This window comes from Hemitrygon akajei, unplaced genomic scaffold (assembly GCF_048418815.1).
Source record: "Hemitrygon akajei unplaced genomic scaffold, sHemAka1.3 Scf000087, whole genome shotgun sequence".
In the NCBI taxonomy this organism is placed as follows: domain Eukaryota; kingdom Metazoa; phylum Chordata; class Chondrichthyes; order Myliobatiformes; family Dasyatidae; genus Hemitrygon; species Hemitrygon akajei.
In genome coordinates this window covers 1553670-1579189 of record NW_027331973.1, presented here as the reverse complement: position 1 = coordinate 1579189, position 25520 = coordinate 1553670, and the positions used below count along the sequence as shown (strand labels likewise).

Below are 25520 nucleotides of genomic sequence, written 5' to 3'. Positions count from 1 at the left end.
TGTAGCAGGTGGCATCCACTTCCTCATTAACACTCCATCCTTGGGATAATACCCTACTGGCACTTTCTTAATCTCATCATCAGAGAGAGCTGTTTCTTTTAAAGCTTCAATCTCAGGGTCTCGGTTCTGTTCTGCTATAAACTCCTTCCTAGACAGGGATAAGTCTTTCTCATCAGACTGTCTACATGAATCCTGTTGAAACAATGACGACAGAAAAGTCCCTGACAAGTCAGCATAATTTGAATCCCAATTTTGGCTATCACTGGTATCAGAATCATGCTGCACAGAACTGTCTGCGTCGGCAGACTTTTTAGCCATACTGTGAGTTACTGCGCAGGAAGGATAAATGTTAAAATCCATCTGAGGGTCGTCAGTGGTTGGCTTAGTTGTCAACTGCACTACAGGAACAACTTTACCATCTGCCAGGTCATTCCCTAACAGCAAAGTAACATCTTCCACCAGTAAACTGGAGCACAATCTGATCTTAACAGGTCTGGAAACCAACCCTGACTGTAAAGGTACCTTGGGCAATGGCACAAAAACCACGCCGCCCCCAATACCTTTAATAAGATTTACCTCACCAGTGTCTGTCTTATCACCAAACTTTAGAACGCTGTCTCATATAAGTGACTGAGAAGCCTCAGCATCTTGAAGAATTTTCACTGGTACCTTCGTAGACACTTCCTTTACTAATACAAACCCATCAGACATAAAATATTCAAATCCCTTCTTAACTCGGTCAGACCTCTCAGTACTTAACTGAGTCTCAACAGAATGTTCAGAACCCTGTGGGGTTATAGGTGCTTCAACATACTGAACACAGGCATTTGGGACTGCCTCCTTTTTCTTTTTCTTCTTCAGGATAGAACAGTTAGCCATCATATGGCAGCTTCTTACAATAGTAACAAGTAAGACCAGAATATTTCTCCTTCAACCGCTTCCCTACATCCTTACTCGTGTCACTAGTCCCAGCTTTAATTTCTGGTTTACCCTGGTGATCGCTGCTACTCTTTTTGGAAACTCTTATTCTGGGTAAATTTAACATTATGAGTTAAAGCGAACTCATCTGCTAATCTAGCAGACTCCTGCAATGTAGCAGCATCTTTTTCATCTAAATACGTCTTTATGTCATCAGGGACGCACCTTTTGAATTCTTCAATTACAACCAACTCTTTCAAGCTGTTAAAATCATCATTTATATTTTAATATCTGCACCAGCCAAAACACAAACTTCTCACAAGAAAATTCCATATAAGTCTGGTTCACACATTTCCTTGAATTTCTAAACTTTTGCCTGTATGATTCTGAGACCAACTTGTAAGTTTGAGCACAGCCTGTTTCACTATGTCATAATCAGCTGCTTCATCAACTGTCAAAGCAGAATAGGCTTGCTGAGCCTTCCCCTCAATTACACATTGTAAGAGAATAGGCCAACCCTTTTTGGCCACTTTAAACTCTGAGCAACCTTCTCAAAATGCTGAAAGTATTTATCAACCTCTGCCTCGTCAAGTGGAGGTACCAATTTAACTTCCTGACTGTCCTCAAACTTATCACCAGTGTCTAACGCTAGACCCCTTTGCTGCAATCTCTCTATCTTTTCCAGCTCGAACACCCTCTGTCTTTCCGCTTCCTCCCTCTGTTTTTCTGCCTCTCTAGCCTCAAACTGCCTCTGCCTTTCCGCAGCCTCCATCTTTAATTTTTCTAACTTGTAATGGAGCTCAAGCTCACTAGGATTACTTTCAGGAAACACCTCCAAATCCTCCACTTTAAACACGCCTCAGATACATGATGTTCAGCTATAATCCTCTGCATCTGTGCCTTCCTCAGTGTCAATTTCACCGTAGCAAGTTTAAACCTTTTCACAATACATAACACCACGATCCTTCTGGCGTCCTCTAATGCCTCAGAGGTTGGTGCTTCCAGACATTTATCAACATCCATTGCTGCTGATTTTGCAGACAAATAAATCGAAAGGGATTTCCCCAATGAAATCAATAATTAATTAATCAACACGCCCTCAAATTTGTTCATATCCCAGATGCAGGCCCCAATTTTGTTATGAACAAATATTTAGAAACTAAAGCTTTAGAAATTAACCAGCAACTAGACTACTCCTGGAGTCTAGTTTTGATGTTAAAACCACTATCTTTACTAGTATCTACTTATAATAAAGTAAATTAAGCAAGATAAACAAAAGTTAACAGTGTTATGTGTATATATGTGTGTGTAAATTGTTACGTACCCCAAAACTGGGTCACTTACCAGCAAAGATAGAGAGGTCCGTTGAAGTCTGATGGTACTATTTTTAACAGTATTTATTGATAAAAATACAGAAAAATAATATCAATGCAAACATACAGATAATATACATCGTCAATACTAAATCTAAAAGCGCAGGTATAATAATAATCAATCAGAAATACCTCTATCGTTGTGTAGGGGATAATGTATTGTCCGATGGAAATATAAAAGTTACTCAAGTTCATGCAGGCTGCAGCCTTTTGTTGGAATTAAGAGAGACAGATGTTTTAAACTTGCCTGCTTTCCTTTTTATGTCGAACCTTCGAGAGTTCCGTTTTTGTAGTCGGTCCTTTAGCTAAGCCGTTCTGTGGAAAACTCGTCATCCGAGCAAGGATGGACACACACACAAGTCACCACCGGCAGTCGCTATTAAACGCTGTCATGGGATTTCTATCGTTTCTCCTGGTGCGTCTAAAGGGGTTGTTCCCCAGACCCTCTTTTATCCTTACTCACGGGGTCTCAGATGTCAATCAGGTTGGGATGATGCAATCCCTCAGCCAGCCCCCTCGGCTCATTCCCTGAGGACTTCAAATAAATAGTACAGTACTCAATACACAATTCCGTCTCCAAGAGACAATGGCCGTTTCCCGTGGCTTTGTATCGCTGAGGGGCCAGGACATTCCAAACCCCATGTGGATTCTGCGTGTCTTTCTCTCATTTCTTGCATCTCCTGACCTGAATTAATAGCGATCTTGCGATTCACAAAAATGTGGGGGCTACTTTGTACCCTTCAGCCCCTCAGAGTTGGGGCACAGGCGTAACAAAATATAACTCCCAAACTATTGAGCTCGCGGGAAACAAGGCTTAGAGTCTTGAGATGGTAAAGTATGGAAGTTCAGTTCATCCACGGAATAGGTGATGAGAGAGAGATATTTGTAATCCAGGGTAAATGTCGAGAGAAGGCAATTACGTCGATTTCCAAAGGTTCCATTGTGGTGAAACGAGAGAACAGTTGCTGTAGATTTTATGCTTCATCGTTTCAAATCCACATACGAATTATCACCGAAAGTGACTCGTCACAAGGGGTATCGCCTTCAAGTGAATTATCACACCACACCCAGCCAAGCGTTAACACATAAGTAGTCTTCACAGGATACCCCAAATCCGATCCACACCTATGGATCAAATGAGGTGATAACCACACATTCGATGTATGGTGAATCAACACTTAACCCACCCTTGTGGTCATAGGAAAGCTCTAAACAGTGACCCTTGGCTACTAGTTCCCTGGTTTCGATCCTTCCATTTTTCCTCCTTCATCTCCGCCTGACTCTGAGTGTCTGAGTCCTCGGTTAAAACTAAACAAGCTGTGAGCGATGTAAACAAGCTGCAAGCCCGACTGATTTGCCTTCTTAATCACTCTCTCTCTTAAAATGAATGTCCTCAGCAAGCAAAAGCAAGGAATTAATAAGAATGTGAACTGACTGGTGTGCCAGTAGTTGGGATGACTGAGTGAATCCTTTCCAACATTCTGAGCAGGTGAATAGTTCAGAATGTGTGAACTGACTGGTGTTTCTGTAGGGTGGAGGACAGAGTGAATCCCTTCCCACAGACTGAGCAGGTGAACGGTTTCTCCCCAGTGTGAACTCGCTGATGTACCTTCAGTTTAGATGATTGAGTGAATCCCTTCCCACAGACTGAGCAGGTGAACGGTTTCTCCCCGGTGTGAACTGACTGATGTCTCTGCAGGTTGGATGAATCAGTGAATCTCTTCCCACATTCTGAGCAGGTGAATGGCTTCTCCCCAGTGTGAACTCGCTGGTGTGTCAGTAGGTGAAATGACCGAGTGAATCCCTTCCCACAGACTGAGCAGGTGAATGGCCACTCCCCAGTGTGAACCACCTGATGTAACTTCAGTTTAGATGAGAAAGTGAATCCCTTCCCACAGACTGAGCAGGTGAACGGTTTCTCCCCGGTGTGAACTGACTGATGTCTCTGCAGGTTGGATGAATCAGTGAATCTCTTCCCACAGACTGAGCAGGTGAATGGCTTCTCCCCAGTGTGAACTCGCTGGTGTGTCAGTAGGTGAAATGACCGAGTGAATCCCTTCCCACAGACTGAGCAGGTGAATGGCTTCTCCCCAGTGTGAACTTTCTGGTGACTCTGTAGGGTGGATGAATCAGTGAATCTCTTCCCACATTCTGAGCAGGTGAATGGCTTGTCCCCAGTGTGAACTTTCTGGTGACTCTGTAGGGTGGATGAATCAGTGAATCTCTTCCCACATTCTGAGCAGGTGAATGGCTTCTCTCCAGTGTGAACACGCTGGTGTCTCTGTAGGTGGGATGACTGAGTAAATCCCTTCCCGCAGACTGAGCAGGTGAATGGCTTCTCCCCAGTGTGAACTCGCTGGTGTGTCAGTAGGCTGGAAGAGTTGATGAATCTCTTCTCACAGACTGAGCAGTTGAATGGCTTCTCCCCAGTGTGAACTCGCTGGTGTCTCACTAGTTTCGATGCCAAAGTGAATCCCTTCCCACAGTCTGAGCAGGTAAACGGCCGCTCCCCGGTGTGAACTCGCTGGTGAGCCATTAGGTCAAATGACCGAGTGAATCCCTTCCCACAGTCTGAGCAGATGAACAGCTTCTCCCCAGTGTGAACATGCTGATGACTCTGCAGGCTGGATAACCGAGTGAATTTCTTCCCACAGTCTGAGCAGATGAATGGCTTCTCCCCAGTGTGAACTCGCTGATGACTCTTCAGGTTGGATGACTGAGTGAATCCGATCCCACAGACTGAGCAGGTGAACGGCCTCTCTCCAGTGTGAACTTGCTGGTGTCTCTGTAGGGTGGATGAATCAATGAATCCCTTCCCACATTCTGAGCAGGTGAAAGGCTTCTCCCCAGTGTGAACTCGCTGATGTATCTGTAGGTGGGATGACTGTGTGAATCCCTTCCCACAGACCGAGCAGGTGAACGGCTTCTCCCCAGTGTGAACTCGCTGGTGTGTCAGTAGGTGAGATGACAAAGTGAATCCCTTCCCACAGTCTGAGCAGGTGAATGGCTTCTCCCCAGTGTGAACTCGCTGGTGACTCTGTAGGGTGGATGACCGAGTGAATCTCATCCCACAGTCCGAGCAAGTGAATGGCCGCACCCCGGTCTGTACTCGCTGGTGTGCCATCAGGTCAGATGACCGAGTGAATCCTTTCCCAGAAATTCAGCAGATGACCAGCTTCTGACTGGTGTGTCCACAGGTGGGTTGACAGACTAAGTGCTTTCTTACACACAGAACAGGTGAATGACCTTGCCCAGTGTGAACTTGCTGATGTACCTTCAGTTGAGATGACTGACTGAATCCATTCCCAATGTCTGAGCAGAAGAATGGGCTCTCCCCTGTGTAAAATGACGGGCGTACCAGTTGGTCAAATGACTGAGTGAATCCTGCCCCGTAGTCTGATCAGGTAGGATGGTCGATTGAATCCCTTGCTTCACTTCTTAATTATCTAGACAGAGACAGCAAAACTGGTGTGCCATGTCTGAGCTTCCGGGAGACAAATTCCTTCTCGTTTTTAACCTGTAAAAAGATTTACAAAATCCATCACTGGGTGTAGGACAACACTTCGGATGAGATTACTTGAGTTGCCAAGGTCTGATCCAGCATCACACTGTTACAGTGAGGTTCCACCCAAGTTGCACAGAGAAATCATCTTCTAACTGGGCACAGTGCTGGTATCTGGGATAACCATCAATTCCCTGATGCTCTTCTTGTTTCTATAGGAATGGGGCATTTCTGTGGTCTCCAATTTGTGCCTTGGCTCAGTTTGTCTCCCTCCATTGGTATTATTCCCTGTTCCTGCTGAGCTGCATGGGTGCCTGGCCACACAGTAACTGAAAAATTCTCACACAAATAGTCTTTCTTGACGTGCCGCTGGGATTTTCTTATATGTATTATTAACTTAAAGTGCCACAGTTTTAATGCCTTATAAAAATTTCTTGCTGAGATCAATGGTTGGTCCGCACAGCTGTTAAAGGCTCTTGCAGAAAAGTACCAACAAAGAAACAGGCCCTTTGGGCTATCTAGCTTGTGCTAAACTATTTAAACTCCCCACTCCCACACCCCTACCATTCAGGTACCTACACAAAACTCCTTAAATGTTGAAATCCAGCTCGCATTCACCATTTGTGTTGGCTGCTCATTCCACACCCAGATGACCATCTGTGTGAAGAAGTTTCCCCTCATGTTCCCCTTAACATTTCACCTTTCACCCTTAACCCATGGCCTCTGGTTGTAGTTCCACACCATCTCCGTGGTTAAAGCCAGCTTGCATTTTATCTATGCCCTTCTATCACAATCAAATCTCCCCTCAATCTTCTACATTCCAAGGAATAAAGTCCTAACCTGTTCAATCTTTCCTCGTAACCCAAGTCCTCCAGACCTGACAAGATCCTTGTGAATTTTCTCTGAACTCTCGGAACCTCTTTTACAACTTTCATCTATCTACTGTTGTCAGTGCTTTGGTTCATGATGGCCAATGGGCTGAAATCTTTCTTTCCATCTCTACCTAACTGTGATACCACTTTCAGTGAATTACAGACTTGTATTCCCAGGTCCCTTTCCTCTACAACACTCCTCAGTGCCCAACCAGTCACTGTGTAAGACCTACACTGGTAGGTCCTACCAAAGTGCAACACCTCACACTTGTCTGCATTAAATTCCATTTTCCATTTCGCAAACCATTTTTCCAGCTGGTCCGGATCGCACTGTAAGCCATGATAGTCTTCCTCGCTGTCCACTACACCCCAATCTTGGTGTCATCCACAAATTTACTGATCCAGTTAACCACACTATCATCCAGACTACTGATATAGATGACTAACAACAACAGGTCAAGCACTGATCCCTATGACACACAACTAGTCACAGGCCTCCAGTCAGAGAGGCAACCATCTTCTACCACACTCTGGCTTCTCCCAAAGACAGTGTCTCGTCCAATTTACTATCTCATCTTGAATGCTGAGTGACTGAACCTTCTTGACCCTCCTCCCAAATGAGACTTTGTCAAGTGCCTTGCTGAAGTCCATGTAGACAACATCCACTGCCTTGCCTTCATCCAATTTCCTGATAACTTCCTCGAGAAACTCTATAAGATTGGTGAGCCATGAACTACCAAGCTCAAAGTCATGTTGTCTATCCTTAATCAATTCACATCTATCCAAATACTTATATATCCAGTTCCTGCACATAAGTTCCAATAACTTTTCCCCTACTGATGTCAAGCACACCAATGTACAATTTCTTAGTTTATTTTTAGAGCCTTTCTTGAACAGCGGAACAACATTGGTTGTCCTCCAATCCTCCAGTACCTCACCTGTCACTAAGGATGATTTAAATATCTGTGCTTGGGCCCCGACAACTTCTGCACTTGTCTTCCAAAGGGTCCCAGGGAACAATTTGTCAGGCCCTGGGGATTTATCCATGGCAATTTGCTTTCAGACGGCAAACACCTCCACCTCTGTAATCTGTACAGGGTCCATGAAGTTGATGCTGCTTTGCCTCACTTCTATAGACTCTGTGTCCACCTCCTGAGTAAATACGAATGCAGAAAAAATCTCCCCCATCTATTTTGTCTCCTCATACGGATTACCATTCTGATTTTGTAAAGGATTAATTTTTTCCCTTGCAATCTTTTTGCTCTTAACATATCTGCAGAATCCATGAGGATTCTCCTTCACCTTGTCTGCTGGGGCAGCCTCATGCCTTCTTTCATCAGTGTTCACTTGAATTTCCTGTATCTCACAAGTAGCCCATTTGTTCCTATCTGCCTGTATGCACCTCCTTTTTATTGATCTGGGAGATGAAAACCAAAGGGGTGATAGAGCTGCATGGTGGGGGGTGGGGGTAAGGGGGGGTTAAACTAACGTCTCAGGGGGAATGGATGCCTGAATAACAGAACAGATAGTGGAGGTGTTGTGGAGACAGATGTTGTTCAGACCTCAGACAAGGTCAGGAATGAAAAACGTTGAGCATGGTGCAGTGAATATGCTGAACCCTGTATATCTCAATGCAAGGAACATGATAGGAAAGGTGGATGTGTTCAGGGAATGGATCAACACCTGGAATTAAGATAGTAGGATCTGGCAACTGTGGACTGGGACAGGCTGCTTTATGGCAAAGGTGTGCTTGGTAAGTGGGAGTCCTTCAAAGTGAAATTTTGAAAGTACAAAGCGGGTATGTGCTTGTCAGAATAAAAGGTAAAGATAGAAACTGCAGGGAACCTTAGATTTCAAGAGATATTGAGACCCTGGTGAAGCACAAAATGGAGTTTCATAACAGGGATAGGCAGGCAGGTTCTTATGAAGTATAAAAAATACAAGAGAACACATAAGAGATAAGTCAGGATGGCTAAAAGAAGGCATGAGGTTGCCATTGCAGAAAAGATTAATCATCAGGGATTCCAGAGATAGATTAAGAGCAAAAGGATTTTAAGGCACAAAGTTGGTTCTCTGTAAGACCAGAATGGCAATCCACGTATGGAACCAAAGCAGATGGGAGAGATCTTAAATATGTTTTCATCTCTATTTACTCAGGAGATGGACAAAGGTTCTATTGGAGTGTGAAAATGCCACATTAAAATCATGGACCCTGTACAGATTAAAGAAGAGATGTTATTTCGCTGTTCAATATAGATCATTGAGCATAGAAATCTACATCATATTCCAGGCCATTCAGCCTATAATGTTGTGCCAACCACGTAACTTACTCCAGAAAGTGCCTAGAATTTCCCTAGCACAGAGCCCTCTATTTCTCTAAGCTCCATGTGCCTATGTAAGACGCTGTTAAAAAACCCTATTGTATCTGCCTCAACCACCACTGCTGGCAGTGGATTACATGCACACACTATTTTCTAAGTAAAAAACTTACCCTTGCCAACCCCTCGGTAACTATTTCCAAGCACCTTAAAACTATGCCCCCTCGTGTTAGCCATTTCAACCCTGGGGGTAAAACCTCTGGCTATCCACACGATCAATGCCCCTCATCACTTTATAGCCCTAAAAAAGGGTCTAAACATCAGAAAGTAAATTATACATTGCTTTGAGGATCTGTTAGAATTATGAGAGTATAGATAGGGTAAATGCAAACAGCTTTTTCCACTGAGGTTGGGTAGGATGACAACCAGAGGTCATGGGTAAGTGGGGAAGGTGAAAATTTAATGGGAACATTTGGGAAATCTCTTTAATGAAATGGTTGTGAGAGTGTGGAATGAGATGCCAGCAAAAGTGGTGAATATAAGCCCAGTTTCAACAATAAGAGAAGTTTGATAGGTATTTGGATGGTAGGGGCATGAAGGGTCATTGTCCCTGTGCAAGTAGTTGCATTAGACAGCTTAAATGTGTTCTCAGCATTGACTAGGTGGGCCAAATAGCCTGTTTCCATACTGAACTTCTCCATGTTTCTATGACAGAGAAGCTGGCCAAACTTGTAAGGGGAAAGGTAGGAGTGACAACGGAGCAGCAATGGCTGGAGTTTCTGGGAGCAATTCGGGAGCTGAGTGATCGACACATCCCAAAGAAGTGGAAGCATTGGAAAGGCAGAATGACACAACCATGGCTGAAATGAGAAGCCAAAACCAACATAAAAACCAAAGAGAGAGCAAACAAAAGAGCAAAAACTATTGGGAAGCTTTTAGAAACCAACAGAAGATGACAAAAAAAAAGTCAGATGAGCTCGCATGGATTTATGATTTGTAGTCATTAATGAATCTTGGTAGCACCCAACTGTCTGAGGCATTCAGAAGAATAAAATACCCGGGGCCTCAATATCTCTTGAAAACCAAGGTTCCCTGCACCATTTACCTTTCAACTTTTATTTTGACAGGCACATACAAACTCAACACCCTCAAAATTTCACTTCTGAAGGCCTCAAACAGCCTGTCGCAAACCATACTTATCAGATCCTCTCTGATACCATCAAAATTGACCTTTCTCCAATTTAGAATATCAATCCATGGTCCAGACCTCTTTTTCCATATTTACTTTTGAATCGCATGGCATTATGATCACTAATTTCAGTCATCAGCCCTGGATCATTTCCTAACAGCTTATTGCACACTTCTACGTTGGGATTCCTACGCACTGATTAAGGGCACATTTGACAAACTTTACCCCATTTAGTCCTTTTACATTATGGGAGTCCTAGTCAATATATGGAAAGTTAAAATCACTTACTGCATCAAGCTTTGTTTCTTGGCATGGTCTGCGATTTCTCTAAAAATTTGTTCCTCTAAATCCCTCAGACTGTTGGGTGCAACCAAGTCCCAGTAATGGCTACAATATCATAATTCCCTGTCCTGAGCTCATCTGGCTTTCCTACGATGCTTCTTGCATTGTGATATACACAGCTCAGCACATTCATCGCACCATGCTCAGCCATTTGATTGCTGACTCCATCTGAGGTCTGAACAACTTCTGACCAAGCCTGTAAAGATGGGAATCTGTCCCCCCAGTTTAACTCCCTACTGCTCCAATACTTACCAACTAAATTAGCCAACATGATTAAAACAAATAATATGGATTGGCCTGACAGTGACCAAAATCGAATGTGACAAGCTTTGACATATTGTTGGGACCTGACCTTCAAATCCCAATCAACCCTGAAGGGAACTAATATTAAAGGTGAAGATGTTCAGTGGGAAGAAGGATGCGAGAGGGCGATATCTGGGGATCAGAAATGGGAACAAAAACCTACCAAGGGACAGGTGGGGACAACAACCCGTTTTCAAATTAACAAGCAAGGATGCTTCCTGCCGTGAGTACCACCCCTCAGGAAGAGCCCAATGGAACATTGCAAGTTGCTGGAATTCCAATTCCATTTATGATTGATATGCCGGCAACCACAACCACTCTCAATCAGGAAATTATATCAGAAAATGGATTCCAGCTATCAAACACGACAATCACTCTGTCTGGGTTCGAAGGCACGGAACGCACATATTCACATACACAGCCACTACAGGTGGAATTCCAGGGGGATTGAGAAGCTAGTATTATGCACCCCTCTAGGGACAAAGTTCCCAGTCACATTAGAGAGGTTAAAGGAAGAGAGAACAGTGCATTACTGGCCGAAGTTCCGGATTTCCTTTGGCGACAGACAGGACAGGTGGTTCCCCATACCACCGTGAGGGTTTGCCTTGGATTCAAGCCAAAGAGCCTGGGGTTCCTTGCCTACACCCTGATGAAACAAGCCTCCAGCACCAAGGGAGGCTGGCCAGACTTGGCCGCATGCCAACTCTGATACTGGAAGGACTCAGGTGAAGACAGGACATCTGGTAAGACACTCTTTTAATATTGACCGAACCCAAGAGGCTGTACCCCATCTCTGGGCAATCTCAGGCCATGAAATTGGCCTTGCTTGTTAATTTCTAAAACTGCCCCCCGTCTGGATCACCATGAAAGAAGGACACACTCTCCCATCTACTCTGCAATATCCCCTCAAGCCCGAGGCAATGTTTTATGAGAATGGAAGCCCTTTTGTGGATCCAGCAGGGAAACAATATTCTGGCGATGCGATAGTGACGGACAGTGAAGTAATTGAGCAGGCCTCTTTTGAAGCAGCTGTCTCGTCCAGAAGGCTGAGCCGTTTGCTCTGACTTGTGCCTGTATCCTAGCAACAGATAAAAGTGCGAACAATTACACGGACTCCCGTTATGCATTTGGAGTTGTACATGACTACCGGGCTGTCTGGGAACGTGGGTATTCCTGACTTGCTCTGGCCACCCCATTAGTAATGCCTCCTTTGTAAACAACTTACTCACCGCTCAACAGCTACCTCGAGTTTTGGCTATTATTAAATGTGCGGCCCACACCCGCATGGCCAACCAGGTCACTAAACTCAATGCTTCAGCAGATTAGACAGCGAAAAGTGCGGCACAATCCTCGATAGTTGTAGTCTCCTCGGGTTCCCATCAAGCAATCCTCCGTGACTGAAGCAGAACGAGTTTGCCAGACATGTGGGAGGTACGTACTTTTCAGGGGGACGCCTCTGAGGAGGAGTGCAAGCTGTAGTTCCAAGTGGGGTGCCAGAAAGACCCCGACCGAGGTTTCTGGATCACCCTAGCGGGACAGGTTTGTGTTCCTACACAGTTTTTACCTATATTGGTCAATTATGCACACACCTGGAAAAGGAGGGAATGGTTGTTAACCTGCACCCTGCACACCGGGTACAACTCCCTTGACCATTTTCGTGTCTACAAGTTGATGTTACTGAATTGCCGAGAGTACATTGCTATAGATACTGCTTAGTTATTATAGATGCATTTAATAGATGGATTGAAGCTATTCCAACTACCAATAATACTGTTATGACTGTTGTGAAGGTATTATTACGGGATATAATTCCCAGGTACGGCCTGCCAGAGATGCTGAGCTCTGACAATGGCCCACACTTTGTGGCGAAAGCAAGCGAAGGGGTGTGTAACAAACTAGCTATCAAGCAACAATTCCACTGTGTACACCACCCACGGGCCGCTGGCTTAGTGGAAAGTGTCAATGGCACTCTGAAGAGTAAATTGGCCAAACTAACAGCGGAGACTGGACTCACTTGGTTGAAGGTCCCAATGTTAGACCTATTCTACATGAGGGTCACCCCACAGGGGCCCTCACCAGCTGAAATCATTTATGGACGGCCCATGAGGACATCCTGTGGACCAAGACCTTGTGTAACATTGTTCCCAGAAAGTCTAACAGGTAAATTGGATATGCATACCCTCGGGGAAGAGATGGGGAAATACATATGCCAACTAAACAAAATTTTCCAAACATTACATTCACAGGTACTACAGGCTTACAAGGAAGAGAACCACCCCGCAGAGAGGAGTGACTATCCTACCCTAGAACCTGGGAATTTTGTCCTGACCAAGAACTGGGATTGAGGGAAACTCAGACCTCGGTGGAGAGGACCATATTAGGTGTTACTGACCACTCCACGGCTCTGAGACTGAAGGGGCAATCTCGGTGGATACATCAAACAGACTACAATCGTGTTACTGAAGGAACTGAGTAGAAGGACTCTCTCGGACTAAAGGAAAAAGTATTGGTTGATCGTGGTGAGATGAACCTCCAGGTTTCTTGTCACTCAGAGAGTGCCTGAGTGACGTCAGCTGCCGGCTTTCTCGGCTCCTGTTTGATTCTTACTGAGAGAGAGGGAGGAGTGGAACTATTTGACTCTGCAGCGTGCTTACACTTGCTCACAGCTTGTGTTTACATAGCTCGCAGTTTGCTTTATTTAAGCAAGGACAGTCAGAGACAGACAGTCAGATGGAGAGAAAGAAAGAAGATGGAAGGTTCGAAACAAAGGACCTAGTGGCCGAAGTTTGCTGTTTGAACTCTCCTGTGCCCACAAGGGTGGGTTGATTATTGATCCAGCAAATACCTGGAAAATACCTGAGGAGGAAGGTAAAGCTGCGTGAGCGCGGGTGACGTCAGCGGCGAGCGCGAGCTTTAAAAAGCGACCCACTTTCAGGAGCGGGCAGCGGAGTGCGCAGGAGCAGAGTGCTGGGCTTTGTCTCAGCGGGCTTCGGCGCAAGAGGACTTCGGCAAGAAGCCTGCTTTTCATTTATTCTGACTAATCTAGGATCAGGTAATGGGGGAGACAGTTAGAGCAGTGGTGTGCTCCGTATGCAGTATGTGGGAGGTCAGGGTCAACACAGTTGTCCCTGATGACCACACCTGCAATAGGTGCATCCAGCTGCAGCTCCTATCAGACCGAGTTAGGGAATTGGAGCAGGAGCTGGATAAACTACGGATCATTCGGGAGGCAGAGGCAGAGATAGATAAGAGTTATCGGGAGGCAGTCACACCGAAAAGACAGGAGGTAGGCAAATGGGTGACAGTCAAGAGAGGCAGGGGGAGCAGACAGAGAGAGAAAAGCACCCCTGTGGCCGTTCCCATCAAAAATAAGTACACCGTTTTGGATACTGTTGGTGGGGATGACCTACCAGGAACAAGCTGCAGTGGTCCTGTCTCTGGCACTGAAGTTGGACCCGCAACTAGGAAGGGTATGTTGCTTCCCTGGTGCCGGGGTCCGAGACATCTCAGATCGGGTGCAGTTTATTCTCAAGAGGGAGGGCAAGGATCTAAATGTTGTGGTCCATGTAGGGACCAATGACGTGGGTAGGATGAGTGAGGGGGTCCTGCGTAGGGAGTTCAGGGAGTTAGGTGCGAAGCTGAAGAGCAGGACCTCCAGGGTAACAATCTCAGCATTGCTACCTGTGCCACGTGCGAGTGAGGCAAGGAACAGGAGGATTATAAAAATTAATACGTGGCTGAGAGGATGGTGCAGGAGGGAGGGATTCAGGTTTGTGGATAATTGGGCCTTATTCCAGGGAAGGTGGGATCTGTTCCGAAGGGACGGTTTACACCTGAACTGGAGCGGTACTAACATTCTTGCAGGGAAGTTTGCTAGAGCTTCTTGGGGGGGGGGGGGGGGGTTTAAACTAAATTTGCAATGGGCGGGGATCCAGAATGTGAGAGAGGATAGCGAGAGGATGAATAAAGGACAGGTGGGGACTACACGGTTCCGGAATATTAAGTGTGTAGTAGAGGAAGGTGGGGCGGAACAAGTGATAAGGAGGACTCGTGTAGAGAGGGATGGTCTGACTGAACATGGAGTTAAATGTGTTGCAAGAATAAGTAAATGTAGGAAGGACAACAAAATTCTAGGGGCGTATAGCCCGATGGGAGTTCAGGGAGCTGGGTTAAGCACAATAGGCAGCGATTCAAACAGAGAGAGGAGAAATGGGTTAAAAATTCTATATCTGAATGCACGAAGTGTCAGGAATAAGGTGGATGAGCTTGAAGCCCAGGTGCAAATGGGTAACTATGATGTTGTTGGCATAACGGAGACATGGCTGCAGGGAGATCAGACCTGGGAAATGAATGTACAAGGGTATATGTGCATGTGGTAAAGGTAATGTTGCAGTAGTTATGGGGGATTTCAACATGCAGGTGAACTGGGAGAATCAGGTTGGTGCTGGACCACAGGATAGGGAGTTTGTAGAGTGCCTACAAGATGCATTCTTGGAACAGCTTGTACCAGAGCTGACCAGGGACAAGACTATTCTGGATTTAGTGTTATGTAATGAACAGGATTTGATAAGCGATCTCGCAGAAAAGGAGCCATTAGGAGGTAGTGATCACAATATAATAAGCTTTTATCTGCAATTTGAGAAGGATAAGGGCAGCTCGGAGGTGTCAGTGTTGCAGATGAACAGGGGAAACCATGGAGCCATGAGGGAGGAGCTGGCCAAAGTTGACTGGATGGATAGCCTAGCAGAAAAGACAGTGGCAGGTATTCTTGGGAATAATGCATAAGGTGCAAAATCAGTTTATCCCCCAGAAAAGGAAGGATTCAAAGGGGGGAAAGGGGCCTCAGTGGTTGACAAAGGAAGTCAGAGACTGCATAGCATTAAAAAAAAAGGAAATATGACAGAGCTAAGGTGAGTGGGTGGACAGATGATTGGGAGGTTTTTAAGGAACAACAGAACTTAACTAAAAAGACAATACGGGGAGAAAAAATGAGGTACGAACGCAAGCTAGCCAGGAATATAAAGGAAGATAGCAAAAGCTTTTTTTAGGTATGTGAAGAGAAAGAAGATAGTTAAGAACAATGTTGGGTCCCTGAAGAATGAATTGGGTGAAATTGTTATGGGAAACAGAGAAATGGCAGAAGAATTTAATGAGTACTTTAGATCTGTTTTCACTAAGGAAGACACAAGCAATCTCCCAGATGTCTGGATGGGCCAAGGACATAGGGTAACAGAGGAAATGAAACAGATTGACATTTGGAAGGAAACGGTGATGAGTAGACTGATGGGACTGAAGGCTGACAAATCCCCAGGTCCAGATGGTCTGCACCCTAGGGTACTAAGAAGGTGGCTCTGGAAATTGCGGATGCATTGGTAATCATTTTCCAATGTTCCTAAGATTCAGGGTCAGTTCCTGAGGATTGGAGAATGGCTAATGTTATCCCACTTTTTAAGAAAGGAGGGAGGGAGAAAACAGAGAACTCTCGACCTGTCAGCCTGACATCGGTGGTGGGAGAGATGCTAGAGTCCATTATTAAGGATGAAATAGAGGCATATCTAGATAGCAGTGATAGGATTGGGCCAAGCCAGCATGGATTTACCAAGGGTAAATCATGCTTGACTAATCTGTTGGAGTTTTTCGAGGATGTAACCAGGAAGTTAGACAGGGGAGATCCAGTGGATGTAGTGTACCTCGATTTTCAGAAGGCATTTGATAAGGTCCCACATAGAAGATTGATGGATAAAATCAAAGCTCAGGGCATCGGGGGGAAGGCATTGACATGGATAGAAAACTGGTTGGCAGATAGAAAGTGTTAGGGTTAATGTTAGGGTTAATTCGAGACTGCCACTACAGGTCAGGAGTGGCTCGCGTGATATTAGGAGACAGGAGTACAAGGGAGGGAGGAAGCGAAACTGAGGATTCCGCTACACCGAAACTGCTAGTGTCACGCGATTCAGTAAACAAAAGAAACGGGTAACTCGTGAGTGAATGGCATCGGGCCAATAAGGAGGACACAAGTGCCCGATATTACCAAATATGTACAACAAAGTTCGGCCTTACCAAATATGTGTAGCGAGGGGTTGGAATGGGGAAAAGGGGTATAAATAAGAGCAGAATGTAAGGGGAAGGCAGAACGCGCCTTCTCCAGCGATGCTTGTGTACTCGCTGTGCCAGTTACGATTCTGCAATAAAGCCACGTTTCACTATAATCAGGTGTTGGTTGTCTCTCTTCCAAACGAACACAGGGCATAACCTGAGCCCAACAAAGCAAAGGGTAGCGGTGAATGGGTGTTTCTCGGAATGGCAGGTGGTGACTAGTGGGGTGCCACAGGGCTCGGTATTGGGACCACAGCTGTTTACCATTTACGTTAACGATTTAGATGAAGGCATAGAGAATAGCATCAGCAAATTTGCTGATGATACTAAGCTGGGTGGCAGTGTGACATGTGATGAGGATGTTAGGAGAATTCAGGGTGACTTGGATAGGCTGGATGAGTGGGCAGATACTTGGCAGATGGCGTTTAATGTGAATAAGTGTGAGGTTATCCACTTTGGGAGTAAGAACAGGAAGGCAGATTATTATCTGAACGTTATAGAGTTGGGTAAGGGAGTAATACAAAGAGATCTCGGAGTCCTTGTTCATCAGTCACTGAAGGTGAATGAGCAAGTGCAGCAGGCAGTGAAGAAGGCTAATGGAATGTTGGCCTTTATTACAAAGGGAATTGAGTACAAGAGCAAGGAAATCCTCTTGCATTTTTACAGAGCCCTGGTGAGACCACACCTGGAGTATTGTGTACAGTTTTGGTCTCCAGGGTTAAGGAAGGACATCCTGGCTGTAGAGGAAGTGCAGCGTAGATTCACGAGGTTAATTCCTGGGATGTCTGGACTGTCTTACACAGAGAGGTTAGAGAGACTGGGCTTGTACACGCTGGAATTAAGGAGATTGAGAGGGGATCTGATTGAAACATATAAGATTATTAAGGGATTGGACAAGATAGAGGCAGGAAATATGTTCCAGATGCTGGGAGAGTCCAGTACCAGAGGGCATGGTTTGAGAATAAGGGAAAAACTTCTTCTCCTAGAGAGTTGGGGGGGGTCTGGAATGCATTGCCTCGGAAGGTAGTAGAGGCCAATTCTCCAGATGCTTTCAAGAAGGAGATAGATCGGTATCTTATGGATAGGGGAATCAAGGGATATGGGGACAAGGCAGGAACTGGGAATTGATAAGGAATTGATCATCCATGATCTCAAAATGGCGGTGCAGGCTCGAAGGGCTGAATGGTCCACTTCTGCACCTATTGTCTATTGTCTGTTGAATGTGTGATTGTCACTTTGTTTGATCCACTGGAGTGGATCTTTAGGTTTGGCAGTATCCTGTGAAGACCACTTGTTGTAACCCTTGCCTGGGGGTGGTAATTCACTTGTACAGGGTACCCCGTGACAAATCACTGTTGGTGATAATTCCTATAATCCATATGGGGATTTTGATGGAGTATCCCGTGGCTACCACTTTTGTTAACCCTTAACTGGATTTGGGTGTGTTATGTGGTAACCACTTGTGAGAAAGAGATTCTGTGGAAATCACTGTCGGTAATACTTTGTGTGTTGGATCTGGATTGGGAGTACCTTGTGGAATCTACCTGTGTGTTAACGCTTGCCTGGGTGGAAGTTCCCTTTGAAGACGGTACCCCTGTTATAAGTTAGTTTTGGTGATAATTCATATGTGGATTTGGAACGAAGACGGATAAGATCTTCGGCGACTGTTATCCTGTTTTACCACCGTGGAACTTGTGGAATTGGAAGCAATTGCCTACTTTCGACATTCACCTTCGATTACAAATATCTCTCTCTCATCATTTATTCCGTAGATGAGCTGAACTTTCATACTTTACCATCTTAAGACTCTAAGCTTGGTATTCCTTAAGCTCAATGGTTTGGGAGTTATATTTACACATAAGTATACACATAACACTGTTAACCATAGAACACTACAGCACAGTACAGGCCCTTCAGCCTTCCATGTTGTGCCGACCCATATAACCCTTAAAAAAATGTACTAAATCCACACTACCACATAACCCTCTATTTTTCTTTCATCCATGTGCCTGTCCAAGAGGCTCTTAAATAGCCCTAATGTTATAGCCTCCACCACCATCCCCGGCAAGTCATTCCAGGCACCCACAACCTTCTGTGTAAAAAAACATACCACTGATGTCTCCCCTAGACTTCCCTCCCTTAATTTTGTACATATGCCCTCTGGTATTTGCTATTGCTGCCCTGGGACACAGATACTGACTATCCACCCTGTCTATGCTTCTCATAATCTTGTAGACCTCTATCGTCCCCTCTCATTCTTCTACTCTCCAAAGAGAAAAGTCCCAGCTCTGCTAACCTTGATTCATATGACTTGTTCTCCAAACCAGGCAACATCCTGGTAAATCTCCTCTGCACCCTCTCCATAGCGTCCACATCCTTCCTATAATGAGTTGACCAGAATTAAACATTAAGAGCAGTCTCACCAGAGATTTGTAGAGTTGCAACATGACCTCTCTACTCTTGAACTCAATCCCCCTGTTAATGAAGCCTAGCATACCATAGGCCTTCTTAACCACCCTATCAACCTGTGCAGCAACCTTGAGAGATGTATGGATTTGAACCCCAAGGTCCCGTTTGATTGTTTTGCTTAAGTTGTTATATTATAAGTAGATACAAATAAAGATAGTGGTGTTAACATCAAAACCAGACTCCATGTGTGGTCTATTGCTGCTGGTTCATTTAAATTGTTACAGGTATGTAACAGTGGTGTTCGTGTTTATGTCTTTGAGAGGGATCACCCCAGCATCCGGGGTCCCCATGTTAACACATTTCTGTGTCTCTGTCACACCGATGCCAAACAGGTAGAACTAGGGGCCTGCTGGGTTTGTGCCGAAATTCCGCAGCATAGTAAAACTATGATTCCAATGTCAGTAATCCCGCTCAACCAGAGTGAGGAACTCTCAGCCTGGGCTTTCAGAAATAACACCCGGGGAAGAGAGATGCGGAACTGGGGTCCAGTCAGAGATGACTGTGGCTGTCAGTGTTTTGAGAGATGGTACCTCAGGCCTCCACCAAACGCAACTTCCCAGACTGGGAAACATGCATCCTGGCCATACTTGCAGGTGCCCAGCAACGGAGAGGAATAACTGAGACTGAGCGATTTTGGATGATCACTTTTCTTTCCTATGGAGTAGCCAGGAATCCACGAAAGATAATCAATTTGGCTGCAGCACTTGAGTAGCTGGCCACAATACTGCAGAGGCCCTGACAGAAACACAGGCCAAGTAACAGAAATATCCACTAAAATGATTGCAATCCTGCAAACAGTCCTACAGGATCGTATGGCTTTAGATTTTATCCTAGCTGAGAAAGGGGGAACCTGTGTTATTATTGACACAGAATGCTGCACCTATATCCCTGATCAGTCTAACATTACATCCCTCTCCGAGCACACTGCCAGGGAGATTGACAGCATCAAGAAAGTAGAGCAGGATTTACACGGGTTCACTGAAGGTTCGAAATGGTGGTATTTGAAGGCCTGTTTGGTAATATGTGAGGCATGATATTGCATTATGGCTTAATAGTTGTGCATATCATTGTTATAATTACTGTTGTGCACTGTTTTTATCCATTGATAAGTCAATGCTGTACACGGATGCTTTCTCTGTGAAAAAATTACTGCTTTGTTGATCATGTAATGATCAAAAGGAGGGAGTGGTAAAGTATGTAAAAGGGTTAACACTTCCTTAAACAATAGCCGCCTGTTCTTCTGAAAGAAATTGCTGATGATCAGCCAATGTACTAAGCCATGCTGAGCCATATCTCTTCTTGAGGGTAGCTAGCTAGGGTTTCTGGATGTTTATCTGAATTGTGCACTCATGCGTAGAGATAGGACAGCTTCAGTCTGTTCTGTGTGTGTAAGCCATTATGACTATTTTGTAATTTATCTTAAGGGGCTGTAATATAGTAAAGAACTTTGGCTCCAGCCTGCCTTGTGTGTGTGTGTGTGTGGGGGGGGGTGGGGGGGGTTATCTGGACAGATATATCTGTGGTGTAAGGGGAATTGTTAGTCAGTTAGTGGATTGGGCGGGAACAATCATAGACTCTTCCTGTTTGAGTGACTAACTGAATAAGCCCCGGGTGCTTGGAATAAAGAGTTTGTGTTATACGGTCTCTGAGTCACTTTATCAGGATTCAACTTCAACAGAATGGGAGTGGTTTTAAAGGGCTGGGCTGCTGGAAGCACATTACCAGACCTGGAGTGATTGCAACTGGATCTGACAGAGGCATAACTGGTTCTTCTGGGCACATCCAGTCTCACTCCAACTATTTCCTACCTTCCTTTTACAGGTATGTAATGTCTAAAGGACCAGTGTTTGAGTACATGAGACTCACCAAACTTTCTCCTGACTGAATCACTGGATTCTCTGAGTCAGATGGGTTCTCTCCAGTTGATGCTCTCAATCCTCGGGCCGGTTCACTTGTTGATGTTCCACTGTCTTGAGTCGTGGTTTGCTTCCAGTTGGGGTTTTTCTTCCAATAAATCTCTCACTGCAGGTCTAACTTTAACATGAAAGATAATGAAGCACATTAACAATAAAAAGAACCAAACATTTCTGCTTAATGTTACTAAGAACAAAACTCACTGAAACTTAAACGTTGAAGGCAAATATAATGATCTCAGTAAACAATCTTTTATTGTCCCTCACACGTCACAAAACGATATGGGATAAGAAGGAGCCATCATTCAGTCATGGTAAGACATCAGACACAGGAACAGAATTAGGTGATTTGATCCATCTGGTCTGCCCCACCACTCAACCATGGCTGATTTTTATTCCAACACCATATTCCTGCCTTCCTCCTGTAACCCTGAAGCTACTTAACAATCATGAATATAATAATCTCTCTCATTAACATACCCAAATGGTAGCCTCAACCAACCTCTGCGGCAACAAATTCCACAGATCAGACATCTATTGGCCAAATTTTTTTTCTCATCTCAGTTTTAAAGGGAAGCATCTTTATTCTGAGACTGTGTTATCAGATCACAGATTTTCTGTCTAATGGAAACATCCTCTCCATGTCCACTGTATCCAGGCTTTTCAGCATTCGGTAGGTTTGCTTAACCATACATCCCTCGACTACCCCCACCGACCCTTTGAACTTCATTGAGTACAGGTCCAGAACCACCAAATGCTCCTCATACATAAAGCCAATCTTTCCTGTGATTATTCTTGTAAATCTTGTTAATCTTGTTAGCAACAACTGTACTGAACACAAACTGGTACCAGGATAATTTACAGAGAAAGTCGTGCTTTCTTCACTGTTCTACTATCACAGAATGAGCCATTTCCATTTCCAGGTTAAAACAGGTCCATTTCAGGAAATATAAACCATTCCAGGGTAAATGTAATAAAAAGAAACTGAAATTACCAGAAACACTCAGCAGGTAAGGAACAGCTGTGGGGAGAGGAACAAACTTTACAATTCAGGTTAATATATTTCATCAGAATGACTTCAAACATTTTCTGTTTTTAGTGCAGATCTCCAGCAACTTGAGATTCTACTTGATTTCCACCGAGTGACAGACAGGTGACAGCGAGGGGGGGGGGGGGAATTCCAAACAGAGTTGGAACACCAAATTCACCAGTCCATTTCTACTGTTGTAAACACAGTACAGCCCAGTTACTCATAGCCTATCCCTGTGAGGGATGGAATAGGAATTCATCCTCTCCTCAGATTAGCAGTCATTGCTTCCAAAGGAACTCCAGAAACAAACATCTGATCCCAGACCAGAAATACTCGCTCAACACCTCATAAGCCCAAGTTGCTCGACCCCCGGGTCCATTTTACCTGGATCAAGAACTGTGAATTGTTAAGTGAGTAGAAGATGAACTGATCTCCAAAAGTCAAAGTTAAAGATGAAACACCCTATTCAACATTTTACGCAAGATTAATGTATTATTTTTGTTTTGTGTAATTTTAGAGTGAAAAAAAAAGGAACAGCATGCAAAAGTTTGGGGACCCCAAGCGATTTGAGCTCTCAGATAACTTTTACCAAGGTCTCAGACCTTTATAAGATTGTTAGGGCTATGGCTTATTCATAATCTTTGTTAGGAAAGTCCAGGATGATGCAAATTTCAAAGCTTTATAAATACCCTGACTCCTCAAACCTTCTCCCAACAATCAGCAGCCATGGGCTCCTCTAAGGAGCTGCCTAGCACTCTGAAAATTAAAATAATTGATGGCCACAAAGCAGGAGGAGGCTATAAGAAGATAGCAAAGCATTTTCATGTAGCCACTTCCTCAGTTCGTAACATAATTAAGAAATGGCTGTTAACAGGAACGGTGGAAGTCAAGTCCGAGAAATCTTTCCCAGAGAACTGCTCGTAGGATTGCGAGAATGGCAAATCGAAACCCCCATTTGACTGCAAAAGAACGTAACAAAGATTTAGCAGACTCTGGAGTGGTGGTGCACTGTTCTACTGTGCAGTGACACCTGCACAAATATGACCTTCATGGAAGAGTCATCAGAAGAAAACCTTTCCTCCATCTTCAGCACAAAATTCAGCATCAGAAGTTTGCAAAGGAACATCTAAACAAGCCTGATGCATTTTGGAAACAAGTCCTGTGGACTGAAGTTAAAATAGAACTTTTTGGCCGCAATGAGCAAAGGTATTTTTGGAGAAAAAAGGGTGCAGAATTTCATGAAAAGAACACCTCTCCAACTGCTAAGCACAGGGGTGGATCGATCATGCTTTGAGCTTGTGTTGCAGCCAGTGGCATGGGGAACATTTCACTGGTACAGGGAAGAATGAATTCAATTAATTACCACAAATTCTGGAAGTAAACATCACACCATCTGTAAAAAAAGCTAAAGGTGAAAACAGGATGGCTTCTACAACAGGATAATGATCCTAAACACACCTCAAAATTCACAATGGACTACCTCGAGGTGCAAGCTGAAGGTTTTACCATGGCTCTCACATTCCCCCAACCTAAACATCATCGAAAATCTGTGGATAGACCTCAGAAGAGCAGTGCATGCAAGACGGCTCAAGAATCTCACAGAACTGGAAGCCTTTTGCAAGGAAGAATGGGCAACAATCCCCAAACAAGAATTGAAAGGTTCTTAGCTGGCTACAGAAAGTGTTTACAAGCTGTGATACTTGCCAAAGGGGGTGTTACTAAGTACTGACCATGCGGGGTGCCCAAACTTTTGCTTCAGACCCTTTTCCGTTTTTGTTATTTTGAAACTGTAAAAGGTGGAAAAGAAAAAGTAATCTAGCTTAAAATATTAAAAAATGTGTCATCTTTAACTTTATGCCTTTTGGAACTCAGGTCATCTTTTACTCACTTAGCTATTCACAGCAACAGAAACGTTGACCAGTGGTCCCAAACTTTTGCATGTCACTGTATGTGGTTTTCTTGCTAAATGATACTTTAAAAAGTCAGATTTCCAAATATCACTCCCCACTTGCAAATTATCCAGCAACTTTTGCATTGCCACAATACACACAGGTAACACCAGTTTCTGTATTGTACATAAATATTTCCCCTGAACCCCCACTCCAGGTGGCTGACAGTGGTGAACTCGGTGATGGCAATGCCAATGAATATGAAGGGAGTCTCTGTCTCATTGGAGTCTGGCACATTTGTGATGTGAAAGCTATTTGTTGCCCAGGGCAAAGGTGTTTGATATCAGTATGTACCCAGACAGAATGGGTCAAAGCATGTCCTCACCGGTAGAAAACGCCAGAGCAAGAGCAGGCAGAACAAGCAACACACACAAAATGCTGGAGGAACTCAGCAGGTCAGGCAGCATCGATAGAAAAGAGTACTAAAGCTGAGTTCCTCCGGCATTTTGTGTGTGTTGCTTGGATTGCCGGCAGCTGCAGATTTTCTCCTGCTGCGGTTGGAGGTAGAACGAAGGTGATTGTCTCAACAGCTGATAGAAAGATATTGTTCCCTTTCTACGAGTTCCTGATCCCTGCATTTAGTTTTCTGGAGCTCAGCTCTGTCTGTGAGATCTATTTGCTCCCATTCCCTGATTAGCCGGAAGCTCCCCGGGGCCCGTGTACGGATCGTGGGGCTGAGAGAGAGGAAAAAGACCTGGCCTGTGCCGAGTTTGTGGGTCACGGTGTTCAATGTTCACAGCAATTGTCACTCAATTAAAACCCACCCAGCACCCGCTCTTACCTCTGCCGGTCCTCCCGACATTTTGTGTACTACGCGCATGCGGAGTTTCCAAGACAGCAGCAAGCTTGACGCCTGCGCATTTGATCGGTGCTTCAAGTGACAGCGCAATTTTAAACGCAGGGCCTTATGGGTAATCACGGTGCCATTAAATATTTCTGCAAGCACTGGTTTCATGCCCATACCTCAGTTTGTTTTGTGTGTAGAAAATCAGCAGTTTTTTTTAACCCAGAAAGCGGCTCCCATAAACCATACGGTCAATATCAACAGGCATTTCGTTTATTTAATGCCAAAGTACAATCCTCTTACAAATGCAGATATGAAACACAAGAGATTCTGCAGTTGCTGGAAAACAGCGACGCACACAGACACAATGCTGGAGGAGCTCAGCAGTTCAGGCAGAAACTAAGCAGAGGAGTACACAGTCCAGACATGCTGAAGGGGCTCGGCCTAAATGCTGTCCATTTA

At 44.6% G+C, this 25520-nt stretch overlaps 1 protein-coding gene across 1 annotated transcript; it reads right to left on the bottom strand.

The window, feature by feature from the left end:
- Nucleotides 1–3789: 3789 nt before the first annotated feature.
- On the bottom strand, nucleotides 3790–25090 carry LOC140722733 (uncharacterized). The gene is made up of 3 exons (XM_073037429.1): nucleotides 25056–25090; nucleotides 21249–21416; nucleotides 3790–5808 (listed from the first exon to the last, which is right to left on the bottom strand). The coding sequence occupies exon 3, from the start codon at nucleotides 5413–5415 to the stop codon at nucleotides 3790–3792; it is 1626 nt and encodes a 541-aa protein (XP_072893530.1). The 5' UTR covers nucleotides 5416–5808; nucleotides 21249–21416; nucleotides 25056–25090.
- Nucleotides 25091–25520: the final 430 nt, after the last annotated feature.

What these genes read in the sequence shown, in the direction of transcription:
- LOC140722733 (XM_073037429.1), bottom strand. Translation starts at nt 5,415, where the DNA reads ATGGCACACCAGCGAGTACAGACCGGGGTGCGGCCATTCACTTGCTCG.